Source organism: Seriola dumerili, unplaced genomic scaffold (genome assembly GCF_002260705.1).
Source record: "Seriola dumerili isolate Sdu_G_001 unplaced genomic scaffold, Sdu_1.0 BDQW01000052.1, whole genome shotgun sequence".
In the NCBI taxonomy this organism is placed as follows: domain Eukaryota; kingdom Metazoa; phylum Chordata; class Actinopteri; order Carangiformes; family Carangidae; genus Seriola; species Seriola dumerili.
The window spans coordinates 11973277-11999676 of record NW_019174307.1 but is presented as its reverse complement, the minus strand read 5'-3'; the positions used below and the strand labels follow the sequence as shown (position 1 = coordinate 11999676).

Genomic DNA, 26400 nt, shown 5'->3' with positions numbered 1-26400 from the left:
TTTGTTGTACTTTAACTGTGTGCTATTTTGTTATGAATGTATGTTCTGTTTGTGCAATCAGGCCATGTGATCATGGTCTTGTGTCTCATAAATAAAGTTTCTAAAAAAACATTGTTCATTAACCATCTTAAATGTATATAATATTGTATAGACAGCTTGAGTTTAGTGTTGTACATCTCCTTCCAGTGTAAAGAACTGCATGCTAGAAATGACTTAGTAATCACTTCCAGCTTGTCTGACTTCTGCAGTATGAGTAGATGGTGAGGGTGGACCTGCAGCTGATTCACTTCCCGTACAGAACAGATCAACAAAGTAGATTTAAAGTATGGACATCATTATAGATAGGAAACACGAATGAAGGCAGCTCTCAAGGACCCGAGCACATCATTCCCACGTCTAGTAGGCACACAAACACACAGAGGGAGAAGGACGAGGTTGGGGCTCCTGGGGGATTCTGTATTCCTGTCCAAATCATATTTTAAAAGCTGCAAAAACAAATGCACAAGTGATTCTGACTCATTACACAACTGCATCACATTTGTACATTGCACATTGAACGCAGAGACACGTCCTTTCAGTCGGAGGTGGGTGGGTAGGCTACAGTGATGAACTCCGCCCCTCTGCCCCGGCGTTGAAAACATGATTGGTGAAGTTGTGTAGACAAATCGCGGATTACGAAAGTTGCTGGGTGTGAACCTGAAGTGTCAGCTTTCTAACACAAAATATCAAGTGTTTTGCAGAGTTATGTGAACAGCCTTGTAACCGTGGACTAACAGACTGAGGATAAACTTTTGTCAACATTCAGCACCTTGCGGTGCCTGTCGACACGGCTTCAGCAGCTTAACGTTAGCTAGCTGGCTAACTGTTAGCTTCTCCCACCACCGGAGAGCTGACGACACATGGTTCATGAGAGAGCACAGCCGCTGTCAGAGAGGTGAGAGTGACTTTAATAACTGTATTAAAATGGCCGTGCTTATTAGCTATATGGTAGCAACTTTACAACCGCTCTAAAAGGAGCTATTTCCACCTTGTGATGATTTTAAAGTTACCCTTTATCTGTTTACCATTGAACCTGTTTAGCTGGTGTAACTACGGCAACTCCTCCTTTGGCCGTATCTTCCCTATTTTGGTATCTGGCAGTGCCGAGCAGGGACGGCCTTGACATTAACATGATCACAAACAAGGCACGATAAACTGTCACAAGAGGGAGGATCAGCACGATGGAGACACCGGGCAGAATCACTAGCTTCAACTTTTCATATGAGGAGGAGGAAGACCCGGACTCTCCTGCTCTGTCCCCCGCAATGTCCATTGACAAGCTCTTCCCGGCTCTCTTGGAGTGCTTTGGGATCATCCTGTGTGGATATATCGCCGGGAGGGCGAACATCATCACCACCACCCAGGCCAAAGGATTGGGGAATTTTGTGTCCAAGTTTGCCCTCCCCGCGCTGCTGTTCAAGAATATGGTACTGCTGGACTTTGGTAATGTCATCTGGTCATTTCTCTGGAGCATCCTCATCGCCAAAGTGACTGTGTTTTTCATAGTCTGCGTACTCACACTGATAGTCGCCAGTCCTGAGAGTCGCTATAGTAAGGCTGGGCTCTTCGCAATATTTGCCACACAGAGCAATGACTTTGCGTTGGGATATCCTATAGGTAAGTGTAATGCCTTAAAGCCTACCACCCACAGTGCTTCTCATTTACTGCTGCAACTGTAATCATGCTGTCTTAATGCTTGTTCATTCATCAAAACAAAAGTGTAATTATCTATTTGTTAAACTGTAAACTACCTTAGTATACCAAATTGGATATCACCTTTGTCAGGGCCCTGAATTATCAACATCGCATTCAAACCCCATAGCCACAAGTGATTGAAATGGAAAAAGAAAGTAATGTTGCTGTATTCATAGTCAAGTAGTCTTTTCAGGCTGTTATCAAATTAAAAACAAACCCATCTAAGCATTCCTGAAGAACTGGCCTTAGCTATCTTTTCCTTCTATTCATAATTCAGTGTTGGCATTTCCAATAAACAGCTTTTATTTTGCTTTCACTTCACTGACTAAAACTTCTGGAACTTACCAATTCGAACCATTGCTCTGCGGCTGGAGTCTCTTCATAGTCAGCTATTCAGACTCCAGCGCCATTTAAATCCAAACATCTGCAGACCTTGAAGCCATTTGTTTATGAGAGACTTGTGTACACTAGCATAGCAGTTTTCATGTTGGGGTTTATCAAGGCGGGTATGATGCAATCGTGTCAATATTTTTTTTTTGATGTTCTTGATTTTCTTGACTACATTTGCACCACATCCCAACATACTGAAACATTTGCCTTCATTTTTCTCCATAGTTGAAGCCCTATATCAGAGCACATACCCAGAGTACCTCCAGTACATCTACCTGGTCGCACCTGTGTCCCTGATGCTTCTAAATCCCATCGGCTTTGCCTTCTGTGAGATCCAGAAGTGGAAGGATGAGGGAAACCACCAGCAGAGCAAACTTATGATAGTGGGACTTGTAGTTTTACAGGTCTTAAAGAACCCTATTGTATTCATGGTTGTCATTGGCATCATCGCCCACTTTGTCCTGCACCAGACAATTCCTGCCTTCATGGCTGAATTTGTGGATGGCTTGGCCAATTCTTTCGGGGGAGCAGCTCTGTTCTACTTGGGTCTGTCCATGGTGGGGCAGTTAGGGAAACTGACCAGATCCACCGTTGTTACACTGATATTACTCATTACCGCAAAACTGTGAGTGGAAAACACTAATGTCTTCATTGCACCTGATGGCCATTTTGTACAAGAGATGACCTTTTTTAAATAGATGACCTTGCATTTTCATAATTAGACATCCTCTAGCAGTGTCAGCAAGTTAGAGCTTTATAAAGTCCTCCGAACGTATGCTTTGTGCTGATGCTTTGGATGACTCAGACCTTTCTCAGACCACAAGCCTTTTACCAAATGCATGACATGTTAAGAGGTGTCAGGAGAGTGTAGCATGATAACAGCTTGTGTATGTAAATATTTTAACACAATTGCATTTCACAGCATATTGTGAACTAACCCTCAAATAATGGTACATAACACTAATCTTTTGTTGTGTTTCAGGTTGCTAATGCCCCTGATTTGTAAGGACATGGTGGATCTGTTGGACAACAGCAACACCAGCACTTTGAACCACTCAAGCCTCTCCAATTATGCCTTTCTTTATGGAGTGTTTCCTACTGCACCAAGTGTGGCTATCTATGCTGTCTATTATAACGCGGAGCTAGAAGTTGTGAGTTGTTTACATCTACCCTCCAACCTTCTGTCTGCCATTCGGATACTGTGTCTTTGTAACTCACCATACATTATTTTCTATTCTACCTCCTAACAGGTAACCTCTGGGATGGTGATCAGCACTTTTCTCTCAGCTCCAATAATGTATGTTTCTGCCTGGTTACTTACAATCCGCTGGAAGGATCCTCAGTTTTTGATGAATGCACTGCAGAATGTCAGCTTTAACATAAGCATAGTGAGCTTAGTTGCACTGGTGAGTCACAACTAGCCACTTCCTATACATGGTTTTTGTTGGATAATCTTTTATAAGTTATTATAACTGACTTTCTATCATCTGATTCTTTTGTTTATTTTGTTTTATCTCAGTATGTGGAAACTGAGGTAAAAAGTGACGTTAAAATAGCCTCATAAAGCATTTGATAGAGCACGTTTTACTTCATAATTGCAAGCAGTTTGGCCTGCCATGATTGATGTTGACACGGTTCACTTTTGCTAGTTTCTATTGTTGAATTGTTTCAGACAAGTAAAGGTAAAATACAATTACACGGCTTACTGTAACATAAAATGGCTCCGTCACTTAGAGGATGTGTGAGTGAACGCTTTCCTGAGATACAGACTTACTTCCTCATTTATTCTCACTTTCAGTGTATCTTTTACAATACCCATATATAAACAATTATAATCAATGCAGTAGTGAAACGTTCACATTTGTGTTTGTATTCTGCAGTATCATATTCTTTAATTCTTCTTCTTCACTGTTTCTACTGCTTAAGTATGTCATTTTGTGGAATAATTCAAGCTATCCTTTGATGTTACATTGAACAACCAGCCAGCAAAGTTAAATGTTAGTTGTATGTCGCATCTGTGCAAAAGTCTTTGTGTTGGTAAACATGAATAATTTGAAATCTATGTGTTTTCTCTGACAGGTGTGGACAATTGCTGTCATGTTTTTAAGCAAGAAATTCAAGAGGCTACCTCACATGTTTACTGTCAACCTTTTCTTGGCACAGGTGAGCACACGTGCACATAAACTCTAAATTGGTTTTATTACCCTTTAATTAAACTAACAAAAGAAATGTAACTGTTAGTGTAACTTCACAAATGCCAATATTTGTTATGCTGTGGTCTTTAGTTTCTAACTTGCATTGGGATGATCCTGTGGAACTTTGTGGTGAAAGGAGACAACTTCATCGGGCAGGTCCTGGCTTTCACATTAATATGTACCTCGCTCTACAGTACTTACGTGTGGCCAGGTATGTTGTGAATGCACACACCCATCCTCCCACATTAGCCTCATATTAAACAGTATTACATTACCCAGATAGGTTTTGATATATGAAGTTTGATTGCTAATGTTGCAATGCATACTTTGTTGTTTTAGGTTTAATAGCACTCTCACTTGTGCTCCTGAAAAGGTTTGAGGATCTGAAAGTTTCACCAGGCATGTTCGTCATTGCAGGCTGGGGGTGAGTCACTTTATGAACAAAGAAATGAAACTACACTTGTTTTTCCAGTTCACTAAAAGGTATAATTATACAATATGAAGCCTAAAATAGAATTCACAGTTTAGCTTAGATTTATATATGTTAACAGATACTGGCTAAAACTTGGATCAAGAGTACTGGGGGTGGTTTTACACTGGGGTGCTGACACCTCAGTTGAATGTAAATGATAAACCAAACATTCCTGCAAATTTCATGTACAATTCAGTGTCACTGAGCTGGTTTATGTTTTACTTTTTGACATTGTCAGTATGTAAATTTTGTCTCTATTAACAGGATACCAGCCTTACTAACTGCTGTCTTGCTCATATCTGGGGAAAAAATGTCTGGCACGATTGACTCAACATTCTTTTATGGCAAACAGCAGGTAACAACATGAATGGCAATTATATTCCTGTCCTCTGATGGTTAGCATCTGTTTGGGAACCAGCTGAGAATTACTAAAACGTTTGAATACTGTGTTTGTGTATGTTGACAGATAATCAGCACCATAGTCGTAGTCGCCTTCAGCATACTGCTGGGAGGGGGTTCACTTGTGTGTCTCAGTAGAGGAAGCTGGGCCCAGAGTGACCAAGTCCAAGAGGGAAACTCTTCATCTGGCAGTGGAGAGAATCTTGTGACTGAAGTTGAACCAGAAAACCAGACTCTGGTTGAGCCAGTCACCCCATCAGGAGATCTCAACAGAGGTACTTTCCCTATGGTAAATAGGGAACTCAGACTCAAATTAATTTAATTATGATCTGTTTGATCGTTTCACTTTGATGAGTTTCCAAGTACAATAGTTTGGTGATAAAAATCACAGCACATGATACTAACATCTAAAATGGCTTGTTAGTTGTCAAAATCCAAGTTGGAGAGGAAAGGACGAGAATAATCAATAATCCAAAGTGAGGACTAACCCCTTATCTACATGTTGTCTATAGCAAACTTCTGCATAGGCAACGCAACTTCTGTCTGATGTCTGAAGCCTCTGCAACTACAAAATCGAAAAGTAAACATTGAAATGTTGAAAGTAGGAAGAAAACTTGTTGGATGTCATAATCTGGAGGAAACATTAAAGTGTTGATCAGTTTAGTTCCTTCTTTAGAATGAATAATGCATTATGGAACACATAATTTCCCAGAAATGAAGCTGTTGAAAATATGTCACATGACTTTGACCTATAATTGAGCCTCCACAGCTAAAGTTTGTGTTACTTTGAAAGGAGATGTCAAGAAAGGAATGTCAGCAAATGAGTGGTTAACTAGAGACAGTAACAGCATGAGTAACGGCTACTAATAGCTGCAAACCAGTGGGAAAGCGTTGAAGAGAAATACTTCAATTCCTGTGATATGAATGTGATTTGTGGGATACTTATTTTTTGGAATATAAGATGATTCCAATATCTTACAGCAGCTAAGTGTTGCAAATGTGTTAATAAAAACCAAGTAAAAGAGAAATAGAATATAGGAGAACATAGCAGTCAGATGGGTAGAAAATGTGAAATGTGAAACAGCATATATTGAATTACACTCTGCTTTACTATTGTGTTACTTAGTTCATTGAATTACTTACACATTGCATCTGCTCTCTGCTACTAGTGTGAACAAGGATGGTATTGCAATCAGTTTCACTTTTGTCACTTTGTTACTAGCATGCCTCATATGTGACTGTGCACAGCCGCAGCCCATGCCTGACATGATCATCAGCACAAATATGAACAACATACCAACCACACTCACAGGTATTGTATTGATAAGTAAATGGCATGCATTTTCACTCATATCAGCACACAATAACCATAATTATTAAACCTTTGTTTGGGGGAATACACTGCTTTTTTTTCTAAAATTACTAAGATACAATGTTTTAAATCTCTGTTCTGCTTCCTCCTCACAGGTCAATGTGAGAACAGGTGTGAGTCAACAGAGTGTCTGCTTGTCCAAGTGGAAGAGCTTCAACAGGTTGCAGATAGACAAGTGGCCCGTCATGTGCTCTTATGTCTGCTTCTGACTGTCAGCTTGCTTGCTGTGAGTAAACCACCACCTTTCACTTCTACACATGAAGTCGGCCTTTCTGCCTGCATTATTATATTTAGTGCATCACAAACCAAATCAGACACAAATGGCTGAGCTGTGTAATTTCTACCTCCTGTTAGTGTCAGAGGAGGACTTCTCCAAAGAAACCCATTCAGAAAACCCATTAAATAAAAACGTATTAAATAATACTAAATAGAAATACCATTACATCTTGTGGCGTGTGTTTTTATGCATTTCTGTGAGTCTAAAATATATTGAAAAAACTATTCACAACTTTCAAGGCAGTTTAGTATCTGTCACTGACACTAAATGAATTGTTCCAATGCAGTCACATTCACACAACTGTTCTTGTCAACAATATTTGCTAGTTTGTTATCTCCAACCTAAAATTCCTCTTACTTGCTGTTATCACAGAACTTGTCCAGCTGCTTGTGGTTGCTATTTAACCCCATCCCTGGTAGACTCTACTTGGAGCTGCAGTTCTTCTGTGCTGTGGCCAACTATGGACAGGTTTGGTTCAAATAATGTAGTACTAAGATTGTGAGTATATGTTGTCACTTCATATCAGTGTCACGACATGTTTTCTGTTGCCAGGGTTTTCTCTCCTTTGCTCTGTTTGGGCTGGACAAGCATTTGATTCTGTTACCATTTAAGAAGAGGTAAAGAACATTTACACATTACACACACAATATACTGTATGTACTGTGTATAGTGCATACTACACTAAATAGTATACTGTGTACATGCATTTAAAAATTGTTTTTGTGAATGGTCTTAGGTTATACAATCTGTGGTATGGAAAGAAGCGAGAAGAGCAGCTGCAGAGTGATTTACCAGAGGATATCAGAATGACCTGCACGCAGTTCACTAAATACCACAAAGACCAGTGTTTTCATGATATTGTTAAAAAGAGAAGGTGAGAGCACATAGTTGTACTCACTAGCTGTAATTCACAAACCACAATACTTCAAAAAATCATTTTCTGTCTGTGGGCTCTGTCTGCTTCTCCTCTGCTTCTTGTGGCTACCCATAAAGAAAAATCAATAGACCTTTGGGTGAATGCTTCTTTTTACTTTCAGGTGTGGAAAGAGGACTATGGTGGACTGTTTTTTTGGCTGTGAACTTGTGGAGTGGCTTCAGCAGGTGGGCTTGGCTCAGGACCGTGGTGAGGCGGTACTCTATGGGATGCGGTTACAACAGGGCGGTGTGCTCCAGCACATCAAGCAGGAATACGGCTTCCAAGACAGTCGCCTGTATTACCGCTTCATGACATAAGTCAAAAAGGTCAAAGTTGACAGCTGTTTAATCCTAAAGGTACATCCTGAGGTGGTATAACAGGAGGAACAAGTACTAGCACCCAGATTTAAAATTCTGTTTGCACTGCCATGCTGTTGTCCACACCCTGTACAGTACAGCATTTTACATTGCACTGTTGTGCGGCACAACATCACAGTTGGATGTTAGAACCGAACACATCTGACCGTGATGTTAGGTGTGGTCAGAAGCACAACAGACTTGAAACTAAAAGGCCAGGGTATTATGCAATGTGTGGAGTTGGTCTTAAAGGGAATTAATTAGTAAAGTACATGTAGAACATGTATGCTGAACAATGTATGGGGAAATTTTTAATCACCTTGTTATTTTTGCCATTTTACATTTAATAATTCACATTTTGGAATTGTGGCACCATTGCTAATCAGTCAGGGCAGAAACAAGAGCTTTCAGATGATACACAGTAAACTCCCTGATTAACAGTTACACCAAAAACATTTGTTTTGTGGTGAAACTGAAAGTGAGACTAACAGAAGTGGTAGTTATAATCTCTTGTGGAAAATCGAAACATGGACCTAACGCTTAATACAGTGCGTTAAGAGTTTCATCAGGAAGTCAGTCCTCAAATTCTAACAAATGTCTATCACAGACAGATTGGGCAATAATGTTAAGGTCTGTCACTTTCTGGTAGTTTATTTACATGTCTGTTCATGTTCCTGATTGACTCTTGTAGTAATGTTGCTGCATCCTTTAATGTGCAATGAAGCTGTTTAGTAATATTTTAACATGATGGGACTCATTCCTAAAACTAAGCTAGACTAGACTTATTGTCATGCAGTAAATATGTGTACTTGAAATTTGAGTAGATTTATTTCATGCCATTATGTGAGAAATAATCGACAAAAAAGGTGCCCTAACATGCCAAATTAGAGGTGCAGGTAAAAACTCCTACTCATCCAGTGAATGCATTTGTTATATTCATACACCTCAGGTTGTATTTTCACTCTTCTATCAAAGCTACTTTCCAGAGGAAAGAAGGGAAGTTGAGTCTTTATCCATTTTTATGGTTTGTTTGTTGCCAGTTTAATTTATAATTAAATGACTTTCACCAGTTAGTTAACTGGTAATGTAGCATGCAGCGTAAGTATTGTTGCTTTGGTTACCTGCAGCTTAATGAGACTTGATACTGACATAGAACAGTTATTACACTGTTTACCAGGACTAAGTGAGCAGTATGCACAAAGTAACTGGTCAGTTTGAAAAAAAAAAGTATTCTCCATATTTCCATGGCCTTCTTATAATTGTTTTATTATTTTTTAATGACAACAAAAGCAAACTGCCTGTTGAAAAATGGCCATCTCCATTAATAAGTCCTGACCATAATGTGGTAGCAAGGCTCAAGGACTGAATACCTGAATATGTGTCAGATCTAAGTGTTAATGGATATGGTTATTTTAAAGTGTTCACCTTGACTCTGTAAAACACAGTATCCTCCACATAAACATTATGTACTTGGAAGCCTCATGAAAGTGAGTTAGGTGCGAGCTGCTGTAATTCTAAATTTCTCTCAGGTTTATAGTAATATAATTAAAAATCTTTTTTTAAGTGCAAAGTTTTGTGTTTATTTGTGTAATAAAAAAAATTGTGTAAAAACATTTGTTGATATTTTTAATAAAAATACTTTAATAGAATGTGTAACACACAATTTCTGTCAAAGGCTTCATATTAATCAATACATTTTACAACTGAACCCTAAAATCATGTATCACATAATGAATAGGTACTGTCCTGTATTTTTGGCCTACGATTCTATACACACATCCTCTACAACATTTTACTGCCCAGGTATCCGGTGCTGCTTCATATTTTTTATATAATGATGTTAATTAATGTTATGTTCTGATTCACCGGGTTAATTATGCAAGCATGTTTGTAATTTTACCTGACTAAAAGTCAAACAAACCTTAGAGATATTTACTGCTACTTTCACTCTGGAAACCTGTTTTGTGGTTCCAACAAGCTGCAGTCTCTCAACTTTTGCTGTACGTAGCCATCTCCTCCTGGACAGAGCTTGGGAACTGATTTGCCAATAAATCAGGGTCCTCAATACCATCTGAAAGAATCTTCTCCATCTCTTTCATCTTCTCCTTTTCTAGCTGCCTCATGCTTTCTGTGATCTTCTTTCCTCTGTCCTATAGACAAAAAGACAAACCAAAAAAAGAAAATGTAGCATTTATAAATACATGTTGTGACCACACTAAACTAAATGACAAATTTAGGTAAAATGCAGAGTTGAATTAAATTGTTAAACCTTGTGGGTGTCAATTATGGCAGCCACTAGTTCATGCTTGACAAACAACTCATGTTTGCGGTTGGGCTTGCTCTGGAAGCGGGGTTTCTTCTTTACGGGGTCATTTGGACCATAACTGGGAGAGGTCGTCTCCTTCAGCTGATTAATGTGTTTCACAAACACAAATGGCTTGAATACAGACCTGTCATACAAATAAAAAATTCACTTTGTAAATCATTATAAACTCCAGTGAAAATAAGTTTTAAAGGATGCTTTACCAGCTTAAGCAAGGCCAAGTTCTTTACCTTTCAGGGTCTGGAGTTGCTGTAAAATAGTGAACGCCTGGCAGAGCAGGATTCGTTGGAATCACAGACACCATACTTCCTGTCGTCATGAACATGCCCTCCATGTTGATGCCACTATCTTTATCCCTCAGGATATCCATCATTGTCTCAGCGGTGATATGGCCTTGAGTAAACAAATCAAGACATGCATAAACAGTGGTAGAAGTCATTTAATGTTTTCCCCTGATGCAGTCCCACATTTCCACAGTGAAGTGCGCATAAACTAACCATTGCTCTTTTCCAACAACGCCTTCCCCTCACAGTATCGGCTCCCAGAGGCTTCTATTCTGGCTGTAGTCATAAAGGAGTAGACTGTAGCAAAGTTGAACTCAGACTCTCCGTCCCACCAGCCCTTGCTTCGTGCGTATTCCCTCATCTTTGGATGTTCCTTGTCTATCTTAGTCCTTATGCCATACTGGTTGGAGATGTTGCGATATCCAGCTACAGAGGGGTAAAATGTGATGATTAGCCATCAAAATGAAATAATGCAGCAACAATGCATGTAATGCCATTATTCAACAGCAACCTAAGCAGTGCTGTGTGTTATTAGAAAACTCTATTACTTCAGAATCGTGTAAGGCTGTTTTAAGCTGACTTCAGTTATGACTGCAGTAACACAAAAACAAAAGGAAGGTGGCCCTTAACTGCAGAAAAGTGAAAAACTTTAAATGCTACTGTAGACTGTGTTTTCAAGGCAGATGTCATTAATGAGTCTGAGAGTTAAAAATCCCTTAAATTTGGTTATTAAAGAATTGTGATCGATATATGTACTGAATGGGACATTTTACAGTTGAAAAATAAACTTGCCAGCGCTCTCTGGTGGTCACACTCTGTAATGGAGACACTGTTTCTGAACTACCTCAAACATACAGTGTATTTGGCATTTTGGACTGCAACTTATTACCATTTAATGGATGACATATGCACTGATACCAGTTTATCTGTGATAAAGTAACATAATTTAAATGGTGGGCTGCATTTGCAATGTGTTTTAAGTTTCAAGTTACAGCACAAACAGAGCAGGTTTAATTTCCTCCAGGGTCAGAACAAATAGGCTCCCATTCTGTTTCTGTAGGTCTGTCTTACCTTCCACTCTTTCCGCGGCCCAGTACTTCCCTGACGTTTCCAGCAGCCATGCCTCCTTCCTGTCTGAGATTAGGAAGCTGTTGTGGTAGGTGAAGCCACACTCATCTTCCATGCAAGATCCTCCCTGACCATATTTCTCCAGCAGCTCAGTAATAACATTCACTGCATTCTCAGCTGTGTCGGCTCTTTCAAGTCCAAGCCTGTGAAATTGCAGGGTAACAGATTCATGTTTTGTCTATGAGTGTTTCACACAAATTTATTCTGAACTGACAAAAGCCAGCTGAAGAAAGAATTACATGAAATCGTTTCTGGTTGGTACTATGTCATTAAATGTCCCTTTGCACCACAAGATGGGCATGATTTGGCAAGTCACAGAGGCTTGGAAATACAGACAACTCTGCGGGGGGTTTACCTGACAAGATCCATGCCAAGAAGCGCCTCGTCACCATCAGCACTCTCTCTGCCCCACACTGCCTCATTTCCAATACACACTTGATGCTCATTTGCGCCCATCTCTGCCCCCCACAGCCATGCTGGTCTGCTCAACACAACTGCGTAAGTGTGGGCAACCTGCTCAATCTCTATGTACGTACACTTAGAAGACAAACAAGACACAGGGGCAAAGTCTGTTAATGTTTATCTGATGGCTCATTCACCAAAGAGCAGACACAATGTGGGAAAGTGAAGGTTGGAGGGCAATAACAGGCTGTCTGTGTTACCTACCTCAACCTTCTCCTCTGCATCGTAGTTTTCAGCAGGAAAATACACCACCTCCTGGACTTCATCACAAGGCCTGTCAGAGTTTTTCCCAAAGATTATGCGTTGTCCCTCAGTGGAGGGGGGCAGAGCCACAAATGTATCGCATGAGGATGGGTGCATTTCAAATCACAAAACTGCTGAGAGTAAAACAGAGAGAACAACTCACTGGTTAGGTTACAAATACACAAACGTATAGGCCTATCTAATGGTCAGATTTAAAGAGCATGGTTACCTTAGCATAAGCAAAAACTGCAACAACACTAACTTGACTACACCTTAGTGATATGAGTTCAGATTTAGAGCTAAATGAGTATTCAGTGTTTTATTTGATGCCAGTTAGCCAGTGTGCAGTGTCATGTAATGCTGTGACCAGTACAAAAGGTTACCTTACCTATATTTGCCAGTCTTACCAGGCACTGTCACTGTCAGCGTAAGTTTCTATTCTCATCTCTGTTTCCATATGATTCCAGTCTCTGACACGGAAGCACAGCAGTCACGTGACCGAGATGAAGTCCGTTTTATATTCGTAGTAAAGCGAGTAACAGGCTCACATTTTTACACATTGTAACCTGTCTTCCTCATTCTAGATTATTACCTTGGCTGCTGGGATTCATAGAGCATTTACTATTTGCCTCCAACAGATCCATTTTGTATTTTTTAACATTTCGATGATCAGATAGGGAATAATTTAACATAAATAATGACTGACAATTTAACCTGTCTTTTTTATTGTCAAAATGGATAAGATCTGCCTGTGAAGCAAATGTACTCCTCTTTCACTACATGCGCAAAATTATTATTAATTATTATTATTATCAATGAAACAATTTCGTTTTTGCTTTATATTTTCCAAATAATGTAGCTCCATGATTGCCGTGTCATAATGTGTGTGGCATACAGGGGGATTTAACGCAGTTTCAAAAAAAGAAAAAAAAAACTTTCATAAATCCATAAATCCTTTACTTAAATTTACTTCTGTAGTCCGGTTGGCTCTCCTTTATCCAATGTAGAACTGTCTTCATGTGGGAACGTTTGTTTACAAGCGGGGGAATCTGCGCCAACGGCAACGCTAGCTAAATTTTAACACTACGTTTTCAATTTAGATAACCATATAGGCCGTCAGCCATGGGGAAGTCGTTTGCAAATTTCATGTGCAAGAAAGATTTTCACCCTGCGTCGAAGTCAAACATCAAAAAGGTGAGTACGAGTTACAGTGAAGACTGTAAGAAAGCCGATTAGCCTACTAGCTAACAAGCTATGCTTACTGTGTATTGCTTATGCTAGCCCAGGTTGCTAAGTTAGCAAGAGCCAACGTGACCCGCTTTCATAGTTAATTGATAAAAAATGTTGACCTCAGTCTAGAGGCTCTATTCTGTATGAATCATGGCTGTAGACAAAGCGGTGTAGTTGAATAAAGCCATGACTGCTGTTAATCGTAACTAAGTTAAAGTCACAACGTTCACTTAATCTTTCTTAAATTCACTGGTCTTTTGAGGGAGAGTCATTGTTAATGTTCTGAGCAAGACATCCTAGTTCTAAATCGTAAATTGCGTCTACGCTCGAAAAACAGAAGCTGACCAGTCATATCTAATAAACTGTACTAATAATTTTTGATTGAGTGAGAAATCGTATTCCATAATAAGTTCGAAGTGTCTTGGTATTTTTGTGCTATACAACCCACTGCTGGTTGTTAATGCAATTTAATATACAGTATGTGCAAGTGTTGTGTTTAGAAGTAGTAGTTTATGTATTTCTAGCTATATGTGCAGCCAATGGTCTGCAGATGAAAATAGGTTGGGAGTCCACTCTGCTACATATTAGTAATCGAAATTTATTTTTATACACATCGCTACACTTCACAATTCAGTGCAGAAGCCAAAGGTATTCAATTTACTACTGTGCAAAACAAACAAAAGAAACAAATCTTCACATTTTAAAGGCTGAAACCCTCAGATATTACTGGCAGTTTTCAGTTGGTCATCTAATTAACTGTTCAGTCAACTGACTAATCATCTCAGCTCCAGTACACCATATGGGGTAGGTACAGGGCAGTGATTGCATATGTGTGCAAGAATTGAACCTTCTTATGGCCAAATTACTTACGTAAGTATTTGCGTGTCAGGCAAGCAAGCTGGCCCTAAAAAATTGTTGGACATGTATGAAGAAGTAGGTCGAATATGCGCTATTATCCTCCTTTTCTCTGTATCTTACAGGTATGGATTGCAGAGCAGAAACTGAGTTTTGAGAAGAAAAAGCAAGAAGATCTAATGCAGGCATACCTGAAAGAGCAGGACACTTACAACAACAGGTCAGATAAATTTAAAGGACGATATATCTTGTACCTCACAATAACTGTTGTTGTCTTAATGTAAGATTTGTTGTAAACAAATCTGTAATTGTAAATGCAGATAAACACCATTAAAAAAGTGTAATAAAGTTCATAATATTGGTTTCTTACCTTTAGGTTGTTGATGGGAGATGATCGTGTTAAAAATGGCCTCAATTTCATGTACGAGGCTCCACCCGGAGCATCCAAAGGTAAATAATCACTTGAGCTAATCATCTGTGATCCCTACTAAATAGTATTTCCAGTTTCAAACATTTTCTTATTAAGAAAATAAGGCATTAACTTTTTAATTCTTGTTCTTTTTTCATAACTGTCATCTTTCCCTGAAGAGGAAAAGAAAGAGGTAAAGTAGAGAAAATAATTAACTTGATTTACATGGCTTTCCAATCATTCATAACAAGATATGTTTACATATTGAAATTCATAATGAAATGTGTTTATTTGTCAGGATGGGGAAGAAGAGTACAAATTTGAGTGGCAGAAGGTGGCTCCTCGTGAGAAGTCAGTGGTTGATTTTATACGCATTGAAATTTTCTGGCATATTGTCCAATGTTCCTCTAGAATATGTATTATTTGTGTCTTTCATTTTCTCATGCAGGTATGCAAAAGATGACATGAATATTAGGGATCAGCCGTTTGGAATCCAGGTACTTGATAGTTTGTAAGAATATATAACAAGTTGATTAAAAGAATGAGAAACAAAATGAAAAACACTATGTCTGTTTAACAAAATTATTTTGTTTTTCTCAGATTTTTGCTTTTTGTTTCTTGTGTAATACTTCCATGTAACTTTCATGTCTTCCCGGATCTATAAATGAGACAGTTTGAAAAGAAAAAGTCACTCTTTAGTTGCAGTGTTTGCAGCACATGTTCACACTCAAGCCATAACCTATGAAGAGGGGCTCGCATGTAGACATTGATTTGTTTTAAGGATCGAGATTGTGAACTACTGTATTACAAAATACACTGTGTATGAATTACACATTGCACTTTTTCAAAAATAAAACCAGAGCTTGTGAATTTGAAGTGGAATGTATTTTGCTTTTTAAAACGATATGTAGAGTAAGCTTAGGTTTAAATCATTATGCATGTATCTCCAGTATTGAGAGAATGGCAAGTAATGTCTGTTGTTGTTAAATTCATAGGTGCGCAACGTGAGATGCATCAAATGTCACAAATGGGGCCATGTGAACACAGACAGAGAGTGTCCTCTCTATGGTCTGTCGGGTATCAATGCCAGCTCTGTGGCCTCAGAGGAGGCAGCAGGTAGAGTACACACAATAATTCATACAATAATTGTGTAATACATCATTGTTAACATATCCCTCTGCAGTTCTTATGTTTTATGTGTGACAATTTTATTAATGTAATAAAATGTTAACATGCTTTGGTATGTACGTCTAAAAAAAAAAAAAAAAAAAACCCCACTATGATTTCATATACAGATTTCATTTTTATTGTGTCTTATTTTATTTTTATTTTTATTTTTATTTACATGAATGAAACATGACTGATTAATTGAAATAAGAATCAGCATATAAGCACATATGAATATTTGGATCAAATAGGATAAATTATCATTATATGTTTAAGTGATAAGTGATATGTTTAAGTTTAAGTGATATATATATATATATATATATATATATATATAAATACATTTTACCTGCTAAAATTTGCATTACCAATATGTATATATGTATGTATGTGTGTGTGTATGTGTATGTATATAATATATGTATATATACATATATATATATATACATACACATACATCTTTTTTTTTTCTTTTTTTTTTTCTGTTAAATGTGTTTGGGGTTGTGCAGTTTAAAAACAGTGGAATCATTTTATGTGTGTACAATAAGAACATGGATTCTGAATATCTGTGTGGCTTGATATTCCAGGCCCGTAGGTTAGGTTTTGTCTGTCACAGATGTTGCAGCAGGTACACCTACTGTACCTCTCCTCAGGTTTCAGCTGGAGCCCCCAGTCTTGAGCTGATTCTGAGTTCTGCAATCAGTGAGTTGAGTAGTAAAGTAATAATGTTTACCCTGGGAGAGTCCAGTCAGTGCATGGTGTTGATGGTGGAGTGCTGTAATGGTCCCCCTCCTGTGCTGGAAGAAAAAAATGTAATTATTGTGTATTCTGATTCCCCTAACTGCTGCTTTGGCAGAGAATGATATTGTATGATTTGCTCAGCCGGAAGTGGAGTGAGTTGATTTGATGTCCCATTCTGTTAACAAAGCCGCCCCTGAAATTCCCACTGTGGAGATAGTGGTTGGCATGGGTTTGACATCAATGGGACTCTGAGGCTGTGATTTGTGCTAACAGGTCCGTCGATGCACCCCTCAGAGTTAATGGCGGAGATGCGAAACAGTGGGTTTGCCCTGAAAAAATGTGTCCTTGGTAGGAATTCTACTGTTTGTGATCCATCGCAGGTAATTGTCTCTCTCGCGCCCCCATCATTGCACACATAGGACGCTATACGAACACACACACACATACTCTACCCTTCAGAGAGAAAAAACGAACTATATCTATACCTCGCATGTATAAATGCTGCAAAGTGTCCAGTTATTAGAGCAACAAAAGTCAAGTGAACGGATTTGATTATACAAATTTCCTCACGGTGTAAAGCTGTTCAGCTGATGTAATCAAATATAGATTTGCTCAGATTTGCTTTTGACAGCGGTACATTGTTGTTTTCATTTCAATGCAGATTTCAATTTGCTGTGTACCTTTGTAGGAATATGTTGCGAGCGATGAAGAAGAAGATCCTGAGGTGGAATTTCTGAAGTCATTATCGACCAAGGAAAAACAGAAGCTCCTCAGGTAAAAATGTTGCAGCTCTTAATATACTAAAGCTTAAAGGAATTGATTTGTGTTGTGATTTTTGAGCCAAAATTAAGTGATATTTTTTAACATGGTTTGAATATTTTTAAGCTTCATATTGACTCAGTAAGCTGAAAGGAAATCCCCGATAAATGTTCTGATGAATTACAAGGTTACCATGATGTTGTCCTATATGTTTGTTATAAAATTTAAGCACCTTGTGTGTTATTATTATGTGTATACATACACATATATATATATATATATATATATATAGAGAGAGAGAGAGAGAGAGAGAGAAAGGAGAGCAAACTGATATCAAACTGTAGATGTATTTACATATCAGGTGTTGTAAAATATATAAATGTATTTATAATTTGATATCACATTTGCTCTCCTTTCTGGTGCAGTGCTTTTTGTTTAGCTTACGTGTCCTTCAACATGTGATATAATATTAATTTTACTAATGTTGGACATCTGTCAGCTGCCTTGTTGGAAAATGTTAATTGAACAGAGATGTTTTGTTGCTGTTTTACAGAAAATTAGATCGCCAGGAGAAGAAGGCGGCCAAGAAAAAGAAGAGCAAAAAGCAGAAGAAGAAAAGCAAAAGAAAACACACAAAAAAGCATGAAAGTAGTGGCAGCTCCAGTGACTCCTCTAGTAGCAGCAGCAGTGATAGTGACTCAGATTCAGACAGTCATGGCAAGTTCAAGAGCCAAAAGAGAAAGAAGAACAAGAAAAAAGATTCCTGTCGGGATAACAGCTCCAAGAGCGAGCGTCGAGTCAAGAGTCAGAGAAAGGCCTCTTCTCACAGGAGCAGGTCACCGAGCCCTCACACAGGACAGAGGCGGCCTGAAGAGGAGCCCCGAGATTATAGACAAACACGGACAGAGAGGGGAAGGAGCAGGAGTCAAAATCGCTGCCCGGAGAACAAGATCAAGTCGGAGGGAGGTCAAGAGAGAAAGAGACACAACAGCAGGGACAGGCAGAGACCTAGCAGCTCCAAGTCTGGTTTGGACAGAAGTAGGAGCCGTGAGAGAGGCAGGGAGGACAGAGGTAAAGACAGGCGTCGCAGTGGAGATGGTGAGAGGAACAGAAGTAGCACAGATGGAAGAAAAGGCAGAACAGCAGATGGGAGGAGCAGAAGCAGGGAAAGGGGGAAAGAAAGGGAGGGCAGAGGGAGAAGTAGGAGTAGGAGCAGGGAGAGAAGAGAGAGAAGTCAAGACAGAGGTAAAAGACAGCGCTGATTTTTTTTTTTAAGACTTTCTTTGCTCTCATACAGTAACTATGAACAACATGTGAAAAGGCTTTGAATTTGTAATTTTTTTTTTGCCATTACTGTTAAGTAGTTCTCTCGGTAATCACACAGAGTTCCTCTATTTAAAATTCAAATCGCAAATATTGTGTATATGTCTCCTTTTCTTCCAGTAGAGGGAAGCAGTGGACAGAAAATCTCTAGATGCAGCTCATTGCACTCTTTGGTAGTCTTGTACTGTATGAAAGGGTCTAAATTAATTGATTACCATTGGAGGCAATTTGCAGCTATGATCTGTTGATGGGAAAATGTTGGACTCATTTTCATGGTCAGTTGGCTGCTACAAAGACTATTTCTGTTGCTGCAGTTTTTTATCCTCCTTTCGTTATTGTGTCTTTTTGGGGAGAAATATCGACATTGTAAACTGTAATGCTTATCGGCTGTTGACGCCTGCAAATTCACGACTTTTATTCTCTGATTAAATGTTTAATCCTCTCAGTTTAATGCGTTTATTTGCCGTGGATGAAATGAACGTCAACGTCATAGATGAGATGGAAAATGAAGATGTGGATTTTTTCAGTTGAGTGATTGGTGTATCCCCTCTAAATTGTCTTTAAGATGTGGACAACTGATGGCAAATTATTACACTTTAGCGCAAAATATATATATATATTTTTTAATGTTTCTAAAAAATACCGGCCGGTTTCCCTGAATGATATGACATAATGTGCGTTATCCCTAAAGCTGTGACACCTGGATTTTTTGCTGGCGTCAAACTCAAACAAAATAAATATGTCCAAATATTTTTGTCCAAACATCCACCGTAAATACAGAATATATTAGAAAGGAAGCAAAAGCTAGCATTGAAAGCTTGGAGATGAAGTAATGCTGCACTATGTTTTTTTTGTTTGTTTGTTTGTTTTTTTTTAAATTAATGCTGACCAGTACTATTTTATATTTTGATATGGATAAATCGTCTAGAATTTATGTATATATTTTTATATATATATTACATGTTATTACATTCTTCCTGTTATTTACAGTTTAAGGCCTAATATGGGAATATACCTAATTTGACACGTTCAGTCTCCAAAATTCGAAGAACAGTTTTGATTAATCCCAGCCTTTGTATATATCTACAATTAAATTTTATATCAAAAAACAAATATATGTGAGGTGCTAAATGTGTCGTCTAAGAGCTTAAATTTCAACATTTTTTCTTAAAGTGTTGCTGCTAGTGTTTTGGCAATCTAATTTGATAGTTTTCACTTTCTGGTCGTTTCCTTGAAGCCGCTGTTGCACAAAAGGAAATGAAAATAATTTCCTTCTATTGCCTTCTGGTCAATTTAACATCCTCTTCAAAAAAAAGAGGGTGTCTGGATGAGATGCTTTTCCCTGACGTATTCCAAATCCTGGACTCACGCTGTAATTATTCCCCGGCTTTTTCTTTGAGAGTCGGACGCTGCACTGGCTAAGCACAAAGAAGTCAGAGAGCATCCTTGAACCCTTTCAATACGGGGCCACTGATATTCAAATAACATGCAGGCACCATTTGTTTGCGCTGAGCAAGGACCATTTGAAATTCAACATTTGCATGTGACTCTTTGCCCTCTCTTTTTCTAAAGTTTAAAAAACTGTTCCCATAACATGTATGTGGTTTCTGGCAAAGAGAGGGAAGCCATATCCTTATTCTCGGTCCATCGATTGGTATGCAAATGAAAGCAGTTAATTTGGACAATTAGAATAAATATTCAGGGACCTTTGTCATCAAACCCCCTTGGAAACCCCCCGATAAAGTGAAACTGAACAAAAGATGTCTCGGAGATTAATTAGATATTTGATAAGACACGAATCCCTAATCGCAAATACAAGACACATGGGGCTGCGATGTGCTCCAAGTCATAATTAATACCATTTAACAAGATTTTCATTTAGGCATGAAATGTCTTTTCCGGGGCATTAAACATTGATTTATTCCATAGGGGAAATAGTGAAAGTCAAGGTATTATAGGTGATTTAAAGAAAAATAGCATAGGAACAGCACTCACGGTTTAAAATAATTTTCTAAATGAAATAAAAACATTTTTTTTTTCAATTAAAAACCTAACAATCAAGAAAAAAAAATATAAAATCTACATCACACAATTACAGCCTTTTTTAAGATGTTTTAATTACGATAAAATGAAAGTCTTATACGTGTGACTTTATACAGGTAAACATTTATATATATATATTTTTTAGCAAAGAAATAAAATGGTTAACCAAAGTTGAAAAAGCTGTGTACATACATATCCACAAAGTGCGTCGAAAGTAAACTCCCTGATTTCCAGGATACCAACACGAATAAAACAATCATAGCCTAACATTTACATGAAAATAACACATAGTTTAGTCGTCAATATACAAGATGTAACTCACACTGTCCAACCAAAGTTCAACAGGTTTTCGTGCACCCTTAGCAATCATCCATTTCATTTTCAAGTTGTCCCTAAAAATTTCCAGAGGCCTACAGTAAATCTCTCTGTGGTTTCTTTAGATGGATTTACGGATGAAATACTCGTTACGCCTGTGGAGAATATATTTTTTAGACATTGCAATCGCTTCTTGAAATATTTTCTCCTTTATTGTCTGTCAGATAAGACCCGTTTTCAATGCTGTGCAGTTTTGAATCTGTTTTGATTTGGGGTGTAGCCTCATTAGGGCTCGTCGTGAGGAGACGGATCCTTAACAGTGATTCTGGGATTTACCCCCTCCAAAATAAGTTCTGGGGACTCGGACCTCGGGGTCTCCAGGTTACTGGTGTCGGTGTCACTGTCGCTCCCCTTTTTGCCTCCTCCACCGGCCGTGTGCGTTTTGATGTGCTTGCTCAAATGGTCACTCCGCATAAAGCGCTTGTTACACACCGGGCAAGCAAACCGTTTCTCGCCGGTGTGGGTGCGAAGGTGTCTCTGGAGCTCATCGGACCGAGTGAACCTTTTGCCACAGAAAAGCCAGTTGCAGACAAAAGGCCGCTCGCCGGTGTGCCATCTCAAATGCGCTTTGAGGTGAGATGTCTTTCCATACACCTTGCCGCAGCCGGGAATGTGGCAGCTGTGGAGTCCCTTTCTCCGCAGACTGGCCCCGGCGGGTCCCAGCCGCTCAGCCTCCTGGCAGTTCGGGCAGTCACATGTTGCTCTGCCGGAGTACCGCCTGGACGACCTGGAGGAGCTACTTATTCCTGAGCTGCCCCCAGAAATCATGGCGTTGGCGGCAGAAGCGTCTGTGTAAGTGGGGATGACTGTTTTGAAACCGTCCTGCGTTAACAGGTGCTGACTGGTGGACAGTAGATGCGACGCAGAGGGGCTGATTCCAGTGGAGCTAAACGCCGAGTGGGTCAGCGAGGAGAAGTCCGGGTTGTAGCCACTCAGCTGGGAGTGGATAGCCTGCGGCGTCCCGGAGTGCAGCGAGGTCTGGAGGGTGCTTGCAGGATTTTGGACATCGAGCCACGACCCGGGGTTAGTGTGGACATCCCACCACGAAGACGCTCCGTTGGCAACATCACCAGAGATGGTCGAGTGGAAACCGGACTTGTACCACGACTCGTACGGGTGTGCCATCCCCACCCGCGGGTACAGAGTCTCTGCTGATGTGTGGACTTTGGAGATAAAAGCCGACTGTCCAGACTCTTGGGATGTGACGCTGGCAGAGTTGGAAAACAGACCGCTGTACTCTGTGGAAAATGCAGACGAGGTCGGGGAGGTGGAGGCTAAGCAAAAGGCGCTGTTGCCTGTGCCACTGGTCGGTGTTAGTCCTGTCGATGCGCGGCTTGTTGCTACTGTGAAACCGGGCAGACTGGATCCCAAGTTGCAGCTGGAGGAGGATCTTTTCCACGGATGAAATCCACCTTTTGAGAAAGCGCTCGAGTCAGGTAAAGTTGTAAGAGGACTGGTGTTACCAATTTTGTTGCAAGTTGCAGCCAGCATAGCTAGAGGTGTAGTTCCAAACCGTGGTTCTTCCTGAAAAGCACACAAAAAAGTTGGACTTAAAATAGGCACGACAAATACGGCTAAAAGACTGTGGTTTAACCCGGGCAGATGGGGAGCAGACGACGGATTCACAACAAAACAGAACTTGGAGGAAAGAATTAAAGCAACTGTAATTCTTGGAAATATATTTTGAACCGAAATTAATGTGTTTGGAAAGAGAGGAAGCGAACTACATAAAATTTTCTTTTACCCCGCGTATAACATAAATGGAACATAACGTAGGCTACGTAACATTTTTATAAACTTTCTTTAAATATTAACGAGCAGATATCAACTGTAAAGAAGGGAGTAGGAAATACTAAAACACTGCAAAGTTTGACCAGGTCTGGTTTGGTTAAGATGCCGCCAAAGCTTTATTGATATTTAACATTTTACCTTTCAATAATAGATAACCACCGAAACACGTAAAAAAAATGGTAAACAACACAGTGGTAAAGCTTGACTCCAAACTTTAACGCATGCATGTTTATGAAAGCAGTGAACGTTTATTGTTTTCGCCGTGGACAGTAGACTACAATAACTTTACGCACAACTTTTGCGCACAAATACAAAATCAGACTCACCCCAAGTATAGACGTAGCCATATCCAGGGTCTGTGCTGTGGTGAGAGTGTTCGCGATTTCAGTGCTGTAGCCTACGGCTCCAGTTTGATTCAGACTCACCGTGTTTGACTCGGGTCACACGGTTTCTCTCTTGGCTCGCAGCTCTCAACACTACCTAGTTGTAGAGAGCGTGTTCTTTGAAGTACAGCTGGCGAGGACGTGCAGCCAATCTAATAGCTGCATTCATGGCTGGGGGATGAAGTCAGCCAATGAGAGACTCGACCGCAGACAGAAACACCAAAAACCCCGCCGTCAATCATCTGTTGTGCAGCTTCTGCTCAGACTGTCATACAAGACACGATTTGGTATGTTTTTTTTTTGTTTTTTTTTAATGCATACAGTTATTTTTATGTTTTCTCACACGGAGGCTCAATGTCTCCTTTCATTGCAGATTTGAGCTCACAAGTCAGTTCTCCATGAGGTAAGCCTTTCTCTAATTTCAAAGCGTTTGTGGATTGTGGTGCCACTCTCCTCTGTGTAGTGCCAGATTTCCCTTCTGATTTTCAATATTCAGATCATGCGCAACACGTCATAGAGAAATAGTTGTGAGTCCAGACTATCCTGAACAATGTGCGCGACGCTGCTGTAGATGATGACTTTATCAGAACAGTCTATAGCCGGTGCATGCTGCATGTTATATTAGCGATGTTATATGCTCCATCTTAAATTTGTGCTCGTGTTCATATGGGAAAATCACAGATGGATTAAGTTAAGTGAAGAAGTCCGGGAACAGGCCTGACTTGGCTTCTCTCGCCGCGGTTAGATTATTTACGAGCTGTCTGAATAAAACGACTTGTCACTGAAGACGCGAAGAAAAAAAACAAACAGATGAAGTAAAACCAGATTGCAACTGATAAACTAACATAGAGTTTGTTTACTTCCAGCCAAAAATCTTCAGGCGGCTGTGCTCGTGCGCGTGTTCGTGTTCGCGCGCGGCCGTGTCTTACGCCCCCTCACTCCCCCCTTGCTTACTTGTTGGGGGGGGGGGGGGGGGGGGGGGGGGGTGTCCAGGTGAGGGGTTAATTAAAAATGACAGCTTGCTTTATCAGCGCGTGTTGCAGGTCTCTTTTAAAAGACAAGTATTTTATAGGCGGCAAAAAAAGTTTCAGCATCCAGGGGGTACCTGCTGTAAGGCCGGTCATCTCCATTAAAATGATTTAACACGAGGAACGATGCCTGTCTTGTAGCCGAGAAATAAAATTTAATGCCAACCTAATCACACATTTAATTAAATTTTGAACAATTAAGAAGATACCGTGTATCACCAATTTTCCTAAACTCGCGACTCTTATTCTGTATTTTTTGTCTTTTATTATCACGATTCAATAAGCCAGCATATTCCATAGCTTGTTAAAATGCTCAGGGATAATGGCACAATGTAAAATTGACCTGCTCTGATGTGAATCATCATCCCTTTAAAAGTTAAAGCAATTTTCCAGAGAAAGGCTTGACCGAAAGATGTGCATTACAGTATTCAAAACGGGCAAATAATGCTCCATTATAGAGTATGAATGCTGCCAGTCAACACAGGCGCAATTTGTTCAAATACTCCTTTTTTTTTTCTTTAAAACCCCACCTTTGGAAGGGTGAATAAAAATCAGTCTCATCAAATACTGAGCGCTGCCAAGAAAATGGAATCATTTTTGCAATCATGACAATTTGGCAGAGTGCTGTTAACAGTATTAAATGCCTGCTCTACATAAACAAAGTTGATTGTTGCTGAAAGAAGTTCAATTAATTCGAGCGTTAAATGAAAATTAACGCAGATTTCCTTTCAGTATATTTCCTTTATGAGAAATCGGAAAATAAAAATACCCTTCAATGAAGTTCACATTGTTATTATTTTTTTCTAAATAAAAACATAATTTCACCATTTTAGTTTGAAATTAATATTAGAGAGATATTACAGCCAGTGTTCCGTTTGTTCAGATGTCAATATTCTTCTATACATGATTATTTGTGTAGTATTACATCTTAATAAGGAGCAGTGTGACCTGTTCAGCTGGGAATAATGATGCCTCTTAGTCCTAACAAAGAAAACTGCATAGGAATCACAGAATCTTAATGCAACAATACACATACTTGTATTATTATATATCCAGCCTTAAATTTATTTGGAAGGAAATTTATTTGTCACTTTAACCTAGAATAATAAAATAATAGTACTTTTTCAGAGGATGTTTACCTGAGACAAAAGGAGGGAACATGATCTTACCTTGTCATTCAAGTGAGAATTTTGAGTTGAATCTGTAATTCTGGACTCCATTCGTGGGCACTTCTCTGTGGCAATTAGGAGCCTATTACAAGCCATTAGATTGATCAATGTACCTTAAACAATGGGAATGATTTATATGGTCGAACAAAACGCTCTGCACCTATTGTGATGAGTCTAAGTGGGGGTGCATCCATCAACAAAAGATAAATGATTAATTCAGACCTATTCATTTAAATTCTTTCGACAAAGCCAGCCCCACTTGCTTCAAATCCAGATTATTAGAGCCTCATTTTCTGCATGTTAAACTAGACAGGCTGCTGGATTGGGTGATGGTTTTTGGTTGTGCCCCTGTGTGTTTTAATTTGTATTTCTGCTGCAGGAAGTTTATTTGAGGACATTTAACTAATTGTAGTGATTTTGTGTGTTCATGTGGCTACACCTGTTTCTCCCAAAGGGGGGTTGGAGGAAACTATGAGTGCAAGGATGTTATACTTTATTTCTCTGGTGCTGAGGCTGTATGTTGTTGTCTGATGACTAGTTGATCAGAGGGCGCTTACTGAATAAAAAAAAAAAAAA

At 39.3% G+C, this 26400-nt stretch overlaps 4 protein-coding genes across 6 annotated transcripts; 2 read left to right on the top strand and 2 right to left on the bottom strand.

The window, feature by feature from the left end:
• The first annotated feature begins 647 nt into the window (after nt 1-647).
• On the top strand, nt 648-9690 carry gpr155 (G protein-coupled receptor 155). 2 transcript variants are annotated; one of them, XM_022740371.1, is made up of 16 exons: nt 648-934; nt 1141-1656; nt 2350-2749; nt 3107-3275; nt 3375-3530; nt 4204-4287; nt 4410-4530; nt 4659-4743; nt 5056-5146; nt 5258-5465; nt 6413-6502; nt 6658-6788; nt 7212-7307; nt 7392-7456; nt 7576-7713; nt 7877-9690. In XM_022740371.1, exons 2-16 carry the CDS (start codon nt 1221-1223, stop codon nt 8070-8072), a joined length of 2466 nt encoding a protein of 821 aa, XP_022596092.1. In that variant the 5' UTR covers nt 648-934; nt 1141-1220; the 3' UTR covers nt 8073-9690. The 2 variants fall into 2 exon arrangements, with proteins under 2 accessions (XP_022596092.1, XP_022596091.1); XM_022740370.1 differs by having other exon boundaries at nt 1081-1656.
• Nucleotides 9691-9780: 90 nt separating this feature from the next.
• Nucleotides 9781-13024, bottom strand: scrn3 (secernin 3). Of its 2 annotated transcripts, none has more exons than XM_022740372.1 (8): nt 12940-13024; nt 12513-12685; nt 12202-12383; nt 11790-11989; nt 10932-11144; nt 10665-10827; nt 10381-10561; nt 9781-10261 (listed from the first exon to the last, which is right to left on the bottom strand). In XM_022740372.1, exons 2-8 carry the CDS (start codon nt 12666-12668, stop codon nt 10100-10102), a joined length of 1257 nt encoding a protein of 418 aa, XP_022596093.1. In that variant the 5' UTR covers nt 12669-12685; nt 12940-13024; the 3' UTR covers nt 9781-10099. The 2 variants fall into 2 exon arrangements, with proteins under 2 accessions (XP_022596093.1, XP_022596094.1); XM_022740373.1 differs by having other exon boundaries at nt 12513-12682; nt 12940-13018.
• Nucleotides 13025-13585: 561 nt separating this feature from the next.
• Nucleotides 13586-20099, top strand: cir1 (corepressor interacting with RBPJ, 1). The gene is made up of 10 exons (XM_022740643.1): nt 13586-13745; nt 14762-14856; nt 15013-15086; nt 15225-15238; nt 15344-15396; nt 15494-15542; nt 16041-16161; nt 17227-17333; nt 17642-17727; nt 18266-20099. The coding sequence occupies exons 1-10, from the start codon at nt 13674-13676 to the stop codon at nt 18972-18974; spliced, it is 1380 nt and encodes a 459-aa protein (XP_022596364.1). The 5' UTR covers nt 13586-13673; the 3' UTR covers nt 18975-20099.
• A 1118-nt stretch (nt 20100-21217) lies between these two features.
• Nucleotides 21218-23617, bottom strand: sp9 (Sp9 transcription factor). Its single transcript, XM_022741079.1, has 2 exons — nt 23571-23617; nt 21218-22977 (listed from the first exon to the last, which is right to left on the bottom strand). Exons 1-2 carry the CDS (start codon nt 23589-23591, stop codon nt 21679-21681), a joined length of 1320 nt encoding a protein of 439 aa, XP_022596800.1. The 5' UTR covers nt 23592-23617; the 3' UTR covers nt 21218-21678.
• Between the last annotated feature and the right edge of the window lie 2783 nt (nt 23618-26400).